The sequence below is a fragment of the Zingiber officinale genome, chromosome 8A, assembly GCF_018446385.1.
Source record: "Zingiber officinale cultivar Zhangliang chromosome 8A, Zo_v1.1, whole genome shotgun sequence".
Taxonomy (NCBI): domain Eukaryota; kingdom Viridiplantae; phylum Streptophyta; class Magnoliopsida; order Zingiberales; family Zingiberaceae; genus Zingiber; species Zingiber officinale.
Window position 1 is genome coordinate 55409200 of NC_056000.1, and position 12479 is coordinate 55421678.

The following is a 12479-nucleotide window of genomic DNA, read 5'->3' on the forward strand; positions in this document are numbered from 1 at the left end:
CAACTTGACTTAACTCAATTATCTTATCAAACAAACTTGAACATCCAATACTCAACTCGACTTGTGTTATTTACATTCCTACTTAAAATACCTTTTTCATAGTGTTTTTACCAAGTTTTTCATAATATTACGAAAGAAATACTAGTGGTAGAATGCACTTTATCCTAGTGTATAAGTTAGTATTAACTATCCAAGCAAATAGCATTAACAATAAATTGATGACTACCATGAATGTTACTTTTTTTTCTTCTTGTTGTTCTTCTTATACCTCGAGCCAGAACTAATTTTCCAGGAAATAGAAAAAATAATATGATAGGGTTGACAACCAGATTATCAGCTTCCAAAAAGAAAATTATAAATTGCATCACTTACCTTCATATTGTTGATGACTATAAAATACTTCTTTTGGATTAAACAAAGTTTGATCGTATGTAGATTTACAACACAAACCAGAAATATTTTGGCGTCACCAATTTGCATGATTTTATTTCTTCTCAAGAAATGCTTCCTGAATTACAGAAGGATCAAGGGAACCATGGCACGACCACTGCCATAAAATTCCCTCCTAGGTGACAACACCATACTTCTAATTAACAACCCACACTGTTTTTATTTTTATTTTTTTCTTTCTTTTTTGTGGAGAAAGAAAATGTGCGAGATGTCCAACAATTGGACCGCATTAAACAAAAGCAATAATTTAGCAAGTGGGTAAAACTTCCTGCCTAAATCTCTTCTCTTTCATACAACCACTTGAGCAGCTGCAAGCCTTGCAATTGGGACCCTGCAGGGAAACAAAAGAATTCAGCAATTATGAATTGTACAATGCCGCAAGAATCTTATGTAAAGTTAATCATCTGGATGGAAGTTCAAAGAGGTTAAACTCATGCAGGGTTATTTTGAGAAGAATATTGAGGAAGAACCTGTAAGGAGAACATGAGACATAGTCTAGGCCAACTTTAGCAAAGAAAGCAACAGAAGAGGGCTCTCCACCATGCTCACCACATATCCCTAGCTGTTACAGAAAAATCAAAGCATATGTCTAAGACTTCTGTTGCCTCTTTTGGAAAGTATTTTGAGCGTTTTCTGTATTTTAGTGAGCAAGGAACCAATTCATTTCAAAAGATTTGAAATCAAATAAGTCTGCATAGCATTTTGCTGATGCACCCACGTAGCGGCTATCAATGGTTATGGGATGCAAACTTGGTGCTGCTACTCACCTTTAAATCAGGTCTAGCTCTTCGACCTCTTTCAACAGCAACCTTAATTAGCTCGCCTACACCTTGTTGGTCAAGAACCTGATTCCACACACGACAAGATTAGTATCTCATATGCAGCCCCATCTAGTAGAATAAGACTTGATTGTTGTTGTTGGTTGTTGTTTGTATGCAATGAAACAGTAGTACAGAATAATGGCATCCAACATGCATAGCTGAGTAGTACTCATGAAAAATAAACCAAGAAATAAATTGGCAAATCTTCAAAATACTGAAGCGCATAACAAAACAAATGATGAATAGTTTGGAAGTAAACTTATCGATCCTGTGCATATGACGACAATGAGAATGCTTTGGCAATTTTCTATGCACCCAACAAACACATTTCAAAATGGAGAGTTCGATACTACAGTAATCAAAAATAATCTTTTGTTCACTTTAGGTGAAACATTAAACATGATTGAATATCTAGTAGAAACAATGATTAGAGTTAGTCCCGAGAATATGTACATAACTGATATTCTTTTAGAAATCTTACCTCAAATGGATCATTTTGGAGGATGCCTGTGGCCAAGTAGATTGGAAGAAATTTTCCAACATCATCCCTACTGTAACCAAATGTCATTTGTGTGAGATCATTTGTTCCAAAAGAAAAGAACTCTGCCTGTTCAGCAATCTGCCAACATAAAAATGGTGCAGTAAGACTATGCGATAACAATAAGAAATGGATTTGAATGCACTTGCTGGTTATTGCTAGAAAATATCGGAAGAGGGTTTGCATCTGCAAGCTAAGAATCAGAGAGGAGAAGTTCCTCTATCTGGTTCTCTAATATAATTGCTTGGCGTATATAAAGAGAACTCTGATAATTGACCCACGTGGAACAAGTGCATGCTTTCTTTAGAATATCTATGAACAGATAGTACCAATCTAATTAAGTAAAAAGAAGGAAGATGCTAAAAATAAATGTTTTACCTCATCTGCAATAAGAGCAGCTCTTGGAACCTCAATCATTGTTCCCACCTTGTAGCCTATAGTGGTTCCTGTCTCAGAGAAGACTTTCTTGGCCATCTCCCTTATCAGACTCACTTGATGCTCCAATTCCTAATGCCCAAAGGCCAATGGTTAGAAGTTGCAGAATGAAGTGATTTGATTTCAGCAGTCATAGCAAATGAGGGTCTCAAAATTAGTGTATTATGATTCAAGAATAACATTCTGTGTGAAGTTATAAAAGATGAAATATTTATGATTCTACTAAGGAGGCTCATGCTTAAATGATTAGAAATCAATCACATGATAATTATCAAACCAAATTGAATGTTTATAACGCAGCTTTAGTGCACTAAAATAAAGGTTTAAGCTTCCAAAGGTTATCAGATTATTAAGTATTCTTTTGCAAGTCAATGGCAAGGTTTTCTTTTAGTAATTCAAATATCTAAGCAATTTGATGACAAGGTTTATTCTCACATTCTTCATCATTTTCTACTAATTAAGATTCCAATGCAGAATTGTTTGGTATTACATGAATTACTTTAATATGTAAAAAAGAATAAGAAAATTGTCATACCTGAGGTGTTCCAGCCAGAGGTACCATTATCTCTGGAAAAACTGTCACACCTTGATTGGTCATAGATATAGCAGCTTCAAATATAGCACGTGCTTGCATCTCTGTCAACTCTGGGTAGGATATGCCAAGCCTAGAAGAAGAGTTTTTTAGTCCACCATTCAAACAAATTGTAATCAATGTCTAAACTCATCAATAATTAGAATAAATTCAATTCATAGTTATAGGCTTTGTTTAGCGAATTCGGATCACTTGGTAACCAAGCACCCTAACTCTTTAGTAGTCAGCATCTTGCCATTTAATAACAGTCGGTATTAAATAAACAAGCTATAATTGTTGTTATCGCAAACTTTAACAAATATTCTTCCATCAATTATTGCAGTTATGGAACCCAACCTGCAACCACGGAAACCAAGCATGGGATTCACTTCAGAAAGGTTCTCCACTCTTGCATAAACTTCGTCTTCTTTTGCACCAGTTTCTGAGACCATATCACGAACAATTTCCTCAATGTTACCCTCTGGCAAAAATTCATGCAGTGGAGGATCTAACAGCCGGATAGTCACCGGAAACCCTGAAAGCCAGAGTAGAGAAGGATAAGATAGATTTATCATTATATGCATGTTAATCAATGAACTATAGAAAACTTGATTGTACAGCCACCTAAACTTTTGATTCACGAGTCAAAAGAAATGATGCATACGTCATATATCAAGCAACAAATACAGATGCTATTTCTTTCAAGAAAGGCAAATATTTGAATGATGAAACCCACCATCCATGGCACGAAAGATCCCCTCAAAATCTGATCTCTGATAAGGCAAGAGGAGATTTAACGCTGACTGTCTTTGTTCCGTATTTGGTGCCATTATCATTTGTCGAACAGTCTTTATCCTCTCATCCGAAGCAAAGAACTGTGACAAATGGATGTCATACACATACAATAACAAGGAAAAAAATCTACAAACAAAGTGCATGCAAATATTGTTTATAGCACATAAACTTGGCCATTATCTTTAGTTTCATCAGAGTATAAGAAAAAGAATGATGTTAAATTTATAATCATCTATAGGATCAACCCTGTGAACCATTCTTAGTAGCATTGACACAAAATGTCATCTTGTGGTATTTTAATAGAACAACTGGAATGCACTAATTTATTAATCTAACCATGTGTTCCGTCCGACAAAGCCCAATTCCTTGTGCACCATTGTTTCTCGCTGTTAGTGCATCATCAGGTGTATCAGCATTTGCCATGACCTAGAATGATGTATACAAAAATAGATTAGACTCTTGATAAGAATAATAATGTACAGCAGAATGAAAATAACTATTTGTTGTTGTTATTTCTCCCATCAAACACCATTGCTATTTTCATCCTACATGAAGACTACCAATCACTCAAACCTAATTAATGCCAAGGAAATTAACTCAAAGGGTGTATCAGGTTGAATGGAAGGTACATTTGGAATGTTATTTTACTGGCAACATACTTTTTTCAGAGCACCATAGTATGAATTAGCCTTGACATCAATATTACCTTTAGTTGCCTTATCTCATCAACCCAAGACATAAAGGTTTCCAGGTCACCACTGAGTACTGGTGGAGAAAGTGATTGCTTCCCCAAGATTACTTCTCCTGTCGTTCCATTAAGTGACAGCCACTCGCCTTCTTTGAATACATTACCTCCAACAACAACAACCTAGATGACAAAGAATCAATAACAGAAGTTATTTTGTTTTTCAAGTGATGTATTAGAGATGCAAATAAGAAAGTGTCCACTGTGAGTAATGGTGAACTTCAATCCTGCTAGTAATAACTAAAGAATAAACTGCACTACTGCTAGAGTTAATATTTTGGAACATCCAAAGATATAGAGTACAGTCTATACCATAGTTAAGAAATCACCAGACTATAAGAGTATACTCTACACCACATTTAAGAACTTACCTTGTTGGAATCATTTACTCGGACATCAGAGCAGCCAGATATACAACATTTTCCCCAACCACGTGCTACAACAGCAGCATGAGAAGTCATACCACCTCTGGCTGTTAGTATACCTTCAGCTGCATGCATTCCACCAATATCCTCTGGGCTAGTCTCTGTCCTCACCTTCACACAAAAGAAATGGCATGTCACGAAAGTAGCTAGACGGCAAGTAGAAAAAAATTCTGAAGCCTTACAAATAATATAATTTATGATATATGATCTGATTGTGTAAAGTAACAACTAATTGACTTCTTTCTAACAGAAAGTTGAACCAAACAACTAAAAACAGGGGACTAGTGAAAATGTTGATTTTTTCCATTATACTTTATACTTAATAGTGAAATTGAAACTCTATACACTAACTCGAGATTGAAAAATTTTAGTCTCTGTTTCAATCTTCGCAACAATAGAAATAAATTACCAAAATAACAGCCTTTCCCTGAGCATGCCATGCTTCAGCATCCTCAGCAGTAAAGACAATTTGACCAACTGCAGCTCCTGGTGATGCAGGCAATCCTGTTCCAATCACTTTATCCTTGTAGGCAGATGGATCCTCAAACTAGACAGCATAAGAGAAAAATAAATTAAAATCAGCCAACATATATAGCTAGAAGTAGTAGTGCATCATTTGTGCATGGAACTTGTAAAGTTATAAAAGTACATATACCATGAAAATGTGCTTCCTTATTCTTTAGCTAGCATACTAGAATTTTTTAGGTACCATTTTGGAGATTAGCTCATTTACAACTTTCCTAGTGATAATAACAATAATACTTAAAATATACCACATAACATTAGCTCATTTTCAATTTTTTGATTTAAAAGTATATTTTAATCAATGCATTTATTACTCTTATTTTAATAATTACCTGTGGATGAAGGAGCTGGTCGACATGACCAGGCTCCACCATCTTAATAGCAGAGCGAGTGTCAACAAGGCCTTCTTTGACCATGTCAACTGCAATCTTTACTGCACCTCTGCCAGTGCGCTTTCCTACTCGGCACTGTAGCATCCAAAGCCTATTCTCCTGGACAGTAAATTCAATATCCTGCGATGGGGGGGGGGGGGGGCAAAAAAGACGTCAGGAATTCAACAAAATGAAAGGACTGATTCCACAAATAGGTGTTGAGTGCTTAGAAACGACAATAAGTATTTTTTCCAAACTTATAAAATAAAGTAGCCAAATTACATTTAGAAAAAAGCCTTAAGTTTCAAACTATTTTAAAGAGATTTCAATCAATGAATCTAACCATCATGTCTTTATAATGCCTTTCCAAGATCTCACAGTTCTCGACTAGCTCATCATAGGCTTTTGGGACACACTCCTTCATAGCGTCTATATGTTGTGGTGTTCTGATTCCAGCAACCACATCTTCACCCTGAAAATTAACTGGACTATTTTAGTGACTCATCACGAACAATAAACAATTTCAAAAAATTAACATTTATACACACACAAATCATAATGGACTCGGGGAACAACAACAACAACAACAACAAAAAATATAAATCCATCAACTTCCCTCAAAATGAGTTAATTTAGCCAGCCAAAATTGCTGCAGCAATAGGTAGTCTTGGTTCATTAATTTGATTCATTCAAGAAACAAGCACATGAAGGATTCAACATGAAACTAACCATCTAATTCTAATCGGAAAGAATTAACTAGGCAACGTGAAGGCCAAGGGAAAAGAAGATAAGACATTACTTGAGCATTGTAAAGGAACTCCCCGTAGAGCTTCTTCTCGCCGTTGCTCGGGTTTCGCGTGAAAAGAACTCCAGTCCCAGAGGTGTCCCCCATGTTTCCAAACACCATGCACTGCACATTTACCGCAGTCCCCTTGAGCCCCTTGATCTGGTTGATGCTCCTGTACTTCCTCGCCCTGGGGCAGTCCCATGAGTCGAACACCGCGATCACAGCAAGATACAACTGCTCCCTCGGATCTGCACCCCGAACTTCTATTGAGCAAAACCACCAAGTAAACTAAACCTAAAATTGCGCCGTAGGACGGCAAGTCTCACCGGTGGGGAACTGCTCTCCTTTGGCCTCGACGTATACATTCTTGTAGAGGCCGACCAACTCTTTCAGATCGGCGGCATCGAGGTCGGTGTCCTGCTCCGCCCCTTTTGCTTTCTTCAGGGCTTCAAGCTTCTCTTCGAACAGAGAATGAGGAATCCCCATCACCTTCAAAGATATTTATAAATTAATTAATTTAATAAATTAATTAACTTATTTTACTTATGTCCACATTTTTTTAGGATAATCGATGTTTTATATAATGGTTTCTGTTAAAGGAAAATAAGTTTATATTGACCACTTAAATTCAGCTCTTGACAATAACCTTCAAAAACTTTTATTTATGATCATATGTATTTTTTTGATGATATAAAAAAAATTAATTCTCTTCCAATAATATAATTTGATATATATATATATATATCAAAAAGATGCATTTTACTCACCACATCTCCGAACATATCCAAGAAGCGACGATAAGAGTCGTAGGCAAATCTGTCACCACCCTTTTCTGCTAATCCCGCCACCACTTCGTCGTTCAACCCCAAATTCAATACGGTGTCCATCATCCCCGGCATCGACACCTTTAATTAATTTATCCATTTTTTGTCAAATAAATTTTTATCAATATCGACCGATCGATCGATCGATCATCATAGATTAATTAATATAATTAATAATGAATTTATTTATTGCAGCCGTCGATCGATCGTACCGCTGCACCGGAGCGCACGGAGACGAGAAGCGGCCGCGAAGCGTCTCCGAACTGGCGATCGATCTCCGCCTCCATGCCGCTCAGCCCCTCCAGTATCTCCTCCCACAGCCCCGTCGGCAGCCGGCGGCCTCCTCCTCCCTGCTGGTACTCTTGGCACGCCTCCGTCGACACCGTCAGCCCCGGCGGCACCGACAGCCCGACGCTCGCCATCTCCGCCAAGTTCGCCCCTTTCCCTCCCAGCTGCACCCACCCACGGCCACACCAATCATCTAGCGGCCGCGCCGGCAGATTAAGCTATTAATTAACTACAAAATTAAATTACAATTAATTACCAAGGCTTTCATGTCCTTGTTCCCTTCGCTCTTGCCCTTGCCGAACCGGAAGACTCTTTGAGGCCGGAGACTGGACGGCGGCATGGCGCGGAGCTAAGGGAGCTTAGCAAGCTTAATCACGTGATTACGACGAAATAATGACGGGGATTAGAGGAAGCGTGGTGGTGCGGGATGTGGGTGAGGAGGTGGGTATTTATAGGGGCCGGGAGATGTGGCTGGAGATCAATAAAACATGCGTGTCGAGTGGCTGGCGTCGTCATCTCCGAATGGGTTCCAGTCTTTTACGTGTGTGAAATTTATTTATTTATTAATAGGATAATCTAATCACACGGAGGAGACTAGGTGGATTTTTTTTTTTTTTTTGTTATTTAGGAGTTCTCAGCCAAGGCTTTTTTTTACTAAATTTATGCAATATTTGTAACTGCCTTTGCGATTCCAGTCCAGTGTCTTGTCCACGTCGATGATTCGAAAATCCAACGACAGATTCTGTCGCGCTATTTGATCGAATGTCATCGTGCCACTTCGCTCTGTCATCTCTAATTTATCGAGGAAAAAAAATACTCTTAATTAAAAAAAGAGTTTAAAACAATAATTTATCATATTTTTTTATTTCAATAATAGCCTAACAATTATAGTATAGTTGCTGAAAAAAAGTTTATCAAGTATATATAATTATGATAATATTTAGTAGTCAATTCATAGATTGCTGTATGTTGCAATAGTTAATATTATTAACTACTATATTATCATTATTAATTAAATTTAAATAATTTTAATATTATCATTATTAATAGATTGCTATATGGTGTAATAATTTTGATAACTATTCTATGTAAAGAAAATTAATCGGGTTGAGTTCATTTATTTTTATATGTTGGGCGCTTTTTTTTATGTTTTTTTAAGGAAAAAATGTTTTTTTTTAAATATATATATATATATATATAATGAGAATGTCTTCTTAACTTTGCTTAAAAACTTGCTAGTGATGTCCTTTTTATTTTTTTGTTAAGAAATTATAAGAATTGGGCAAAATGGAGAAGGTAACTTTTTTTTATTCTAAATTGTCAACAAAATTATTATTACATAAGTTGTAGTAATTACGGAACTTTAACTATTACAATTGTGCAGTAGTACAGTGGTAATAATTATAAAATGGTAGTTGATAAATGTTATATCTGTGGAGTAGATATGAATTTATAGCTGTTATAAGTTCTTAGTTTATGATTTAAATAGAAAAAGTATATAGATGGGAGATAATAATAAAAATAATATAGTAAAATGTTATTAATGTTATTGGATAAATGTACATCAGAGTGAGAGTGAGGTGTCCTTTAATTAAAATAATAATAAAAATAGGGCGATATCTTGGTCATTCAAAAAAAAATAAAACGGCGTCCGGATTTTTATCCAATTATTTTATTTATTACTTTAAAGATATATATAAAAAATGCATTACCCACAAATTTCTCCCGACCCCGCCGCCGGACGTGAGACCTTTTGGCCCTACGCCAAATCCGTGGGCGGCTCGGGTAATCCGCCTGGTAAATTGTCGAGGCATATTTCGGAGTGCGTTTTTTTTCTATTTTAAACGGCGACATCGATTTGTTTTTTTATGGAAAACAATGAAACACAATGTTTTAAATTAAAACGTAATAAAAATATTTTTTATAATCATAATAATAATACAATGCAAAACCGAATGACAAGAATAAATTATTAATAATCTGACATTAATCATTTTGTAATTGTTATTTGGCACCGTGCAGCGTGGGACGGCAGAAGCAGCGAGCACGGATCCTCTTATACACTGGCGGAGCCAAGATGATCTATCCAAGTTGTTGTGGGCTACCCCTATATCGTCATCCGGGCTGCTCTCTCCTCTTTCGTTTGCTTTCTTTCACATAAGATAAACTTAAACTTTTTTGTTGTTGATTGTCGTTGGCTACCCGGGCTATAGCCCAAGTAGTTTAAAATGTGGTTCTGCCCTTGCCCTTATACATCATTTATCGATGAAAAGATGATCCATTTTATGAATTAATTTATTTTTATAGATTCTATTATTTAAATAGATATATTAATTATAGTATGATATTCGAATCTTAATAAAGTCGAAATAAATATAATTTTTATATATTAGTCACTATCAGTGATGTAGCTAAGAATTTCACTCAGGAGGGACAAAGCGACGGAGTCGGCGAATGATGACGGTGATTCTAACAACAAACAATGACGTCGGTTAAGCAAAAGAAATCAATCAAGAAAATTTTACCTCAATTAAAAGGTATTTTTTATGGAGCATCTGCGAAGCGACGACGTTAGCCAAGTGAAGACGACGACCATGCAACAAATGACAACGGCGATGGTAGTAATCGGTGTGCGACAATAGCGATTTGGCTATAACGTCAGTGACATGTCGCGGAAGATTTTTCGTGTTAAATTAGAGTTAGGAAAAAGAATATGAAAGAAATTAGAGGAAGAAAAAAATGAAAAAGAGGAAAATAAAAGTTCGGGATTAGAGGAGGAAGAAGAAAAATAGATTGAAAAAAAATTGACTCAGGAAAAGACTAAATTAAGTTCAGGTCGTTCGGCTAAAAGGATTTTAATTGAAATTTTTTACTAAAAAGACGAGAAAGTTTCAAAATGTATGACTATACCTTCTTTTATTTTTTTCAGATATTAATATTTTTCTTAAATTCTAGGGGTGCAACCGCACCCCCTGATCTTTATATATCTACGCCCCTGGTCACTATTTTAAAGAATAATAGTCGTCTATGATATATCTCTTTTATGTTAATCCTGAGATAGATTGACAGAGCACTAAAGGCAAACATATTCACCTTTGTACCATCATTATAGTCTATCAATTAAAATCAATAGATCATCCTCTGGTCCATAAATTATGGATCAGGATCTCGTCTGGATGCAAGGGACTGGTTTTGAGCCCAAGTGCAATTGATTAACCAATAATTATTTTTGTTTCTCTTTTGTAATTTTCCATTTCTTGGCTCTGCTCTCCCTTCTTTTGATGATACTTCAATCAAATTTTACGGTGTTTAAATTTTTTTATAAAATAATTGAGTCTAATCACGATTTAATTTCTTTTCTTATTTAAACTTAGCTAGATGTTATTAATTTCTTGATTTAAATTTATTTAACTATTTAAAATTTTATATTTTAAATTTATTTGATTGATTATTAACTTTATAATATAAATTTATTTATTTAGCATGTAAATTAGAATTTTACTGATGAATATTATTGATAAACGTTATTTATAAATATTATTCATAAATATTAATAACGAATATTAATGAATTAAATATAAATATATTCAAATTTATTCGTTTAATTTAATTAATTATTTAGATTTATTAATTTAATTAATCTTATATATTAAATAAATATAAATAAATTCTTATCAAATACACCATCAAACTTATTCATAAATATTTAATTAATTTATCATCTTATAAAAATTTTATAATATATCAAAAGGTGTATTTAATTTTATAGTATATATATATATAATCTTTGGTAAATCTATTTCCTAAAATATTCCTTCATCGTTTATCTAGAAATAAAGTGATCATAAATGATAAATTATTTATTCTAGTGGTCTCATAAACCTTATGCATAATTTTTTTGTTTTTCAAATTTAATTATGTTCATTGGCATGAATCCGAGACCTTTAAAATCATTGTGCACTTTTGAAAATAGTTGTGTTGGTGTCGGTAGTACTATCTAATCGAGACAAAGGGATTGAGCGTGAAGTCCTGATCAAGAAATTGGACATGAAGTCATGGTCAAAGATTATGCATGGTCAAAGATTATGTATGGAGTCCTGATCAAGGGATTGAGTACGAAGTCTTGATCGGGTGGATTGGGCAAAAGACTTGGCAGACCGAAGACATCGGACAGAAGTACTGGGGGTTGTGAATACTAAATGGAAATTTAGGGGGGTCAAGGATTGGATATCTAAGGGAAATCTCATAGGTTAAGATCGGAGCTGAGCAAAATCTAAACAGGTGTTGGCAAAGGTAATCTCTCCTTAGAGGAGTAACTGAGGATCCGTTCTCCGTTGAGGGAATAATAAGTATCAGTCTGATCTAGGGTTTCACAGGAAATTTAAAAGTCAGGATCGGACAGTTCAAGGATGTTAAAATGATTTTTATTTCATATTATATATTTATTTGTGCTAACTCAGTTTTGTAGAGTTAACTAAGCCTGGATGAATCTAGGCACCTCTATCAACTCGGCGCGCAGAGCAAGATGAGGTGGCAACTTTTGGTTGGTCGATGCACATCAGATTCAAGTGCCTCAAAGGAATTGAGGTGCCTTGGACCAAATAGAGGCAGCCAGGAGGAGCTCCACTCAGCGCTTGCTATGACAGTAATCTAGGCCTCTCAAAGGGACTAAGGTACTTGGATGTGGATAAGCTGTGACAACTTAGGATCGGATCAAATCCAATTGAGGCATCTCAATGCAATAGAAGTGTTTGGATACTCCTTTATATATAGGCTTCGAGCAAAGCTTAATACGCAATTCTTACACACTTTTACAAACAACTGAATGTTCGAAAGCTTGCTGCGCTACTCTGATTTCTGACAAAACTACTCTAAGACGCTACTTCAACAATTGAGCTCTACAT

The 12479-nt window shown here is 35.4% G+C and overlaps 1 protein-coding gene across 1 annotated transcript; it reads right to left on the bottom strand.

Annotated features, from left to right (window-relative positions):
* Positions 1-458: 458 nt before the first annotated feature.
* LOC122009122 (pyruvate, phosphate dikinase 2-like) lies at positions 459-7999 on the bottom strand. Its single transcript, XM_042565140.1, has 19 exons — positions 7832-7999; positions 7500-7739; positions 7231-7368; positions 6790-6952; positions 6476-6711; positions 6020-6148; positions 5638-5817; positions 5190-5327; positions 4727-4891; positions 4317-4478; positions 3947-4036; positions 3552-3690; positions 3173-3350; positions 2780-2909; positions 2188-2316; positions 1753-1890; positions 1218-1295; positions 921-1012; positions 459-781 (listed from the first exon to the last, which is right to left on the bottom strand). The coding sequence occupies exons 1-19, from the start codon at positions 7913-7915 to the stop codon at positions 739-741; spliced, it is 2652 nt and encodes an 883-aa protein (XP_042421074.1). The 5' UTR covers positions 7916-7999; the 3' UTR covers positions 459-738.
* Between the last annotated feature and the right edge of the window lie 4480 nt (positions 8000-12479).

Excerpts from the sequence above, each read along its gene's own strand:
- LOC122009122 (XM_042565140.1), bottom strand. The coding sequence starts at position 7,915 with ATGCCGCCGTCCAGTCTCCGGCCTCAAAGAGTCTTCCGGTTCGGCAAG. Across the intron at positions 7,369-7,499 it reads CCGTGCGCTCCGGTGCAGCG|GTGTCGATGCCGGGGATGAT; the intron begins GTACGATCGATC and ends AATTAATTAAAG. Across the intron at positions 6,712-6,789 it reads AGGAGAGCAGTTCCCCACCG|ATCCGAGGGAGCAGTTGTAT; the intron begins GTGAGACTTGCC and ends TTCGGGGTGCAG.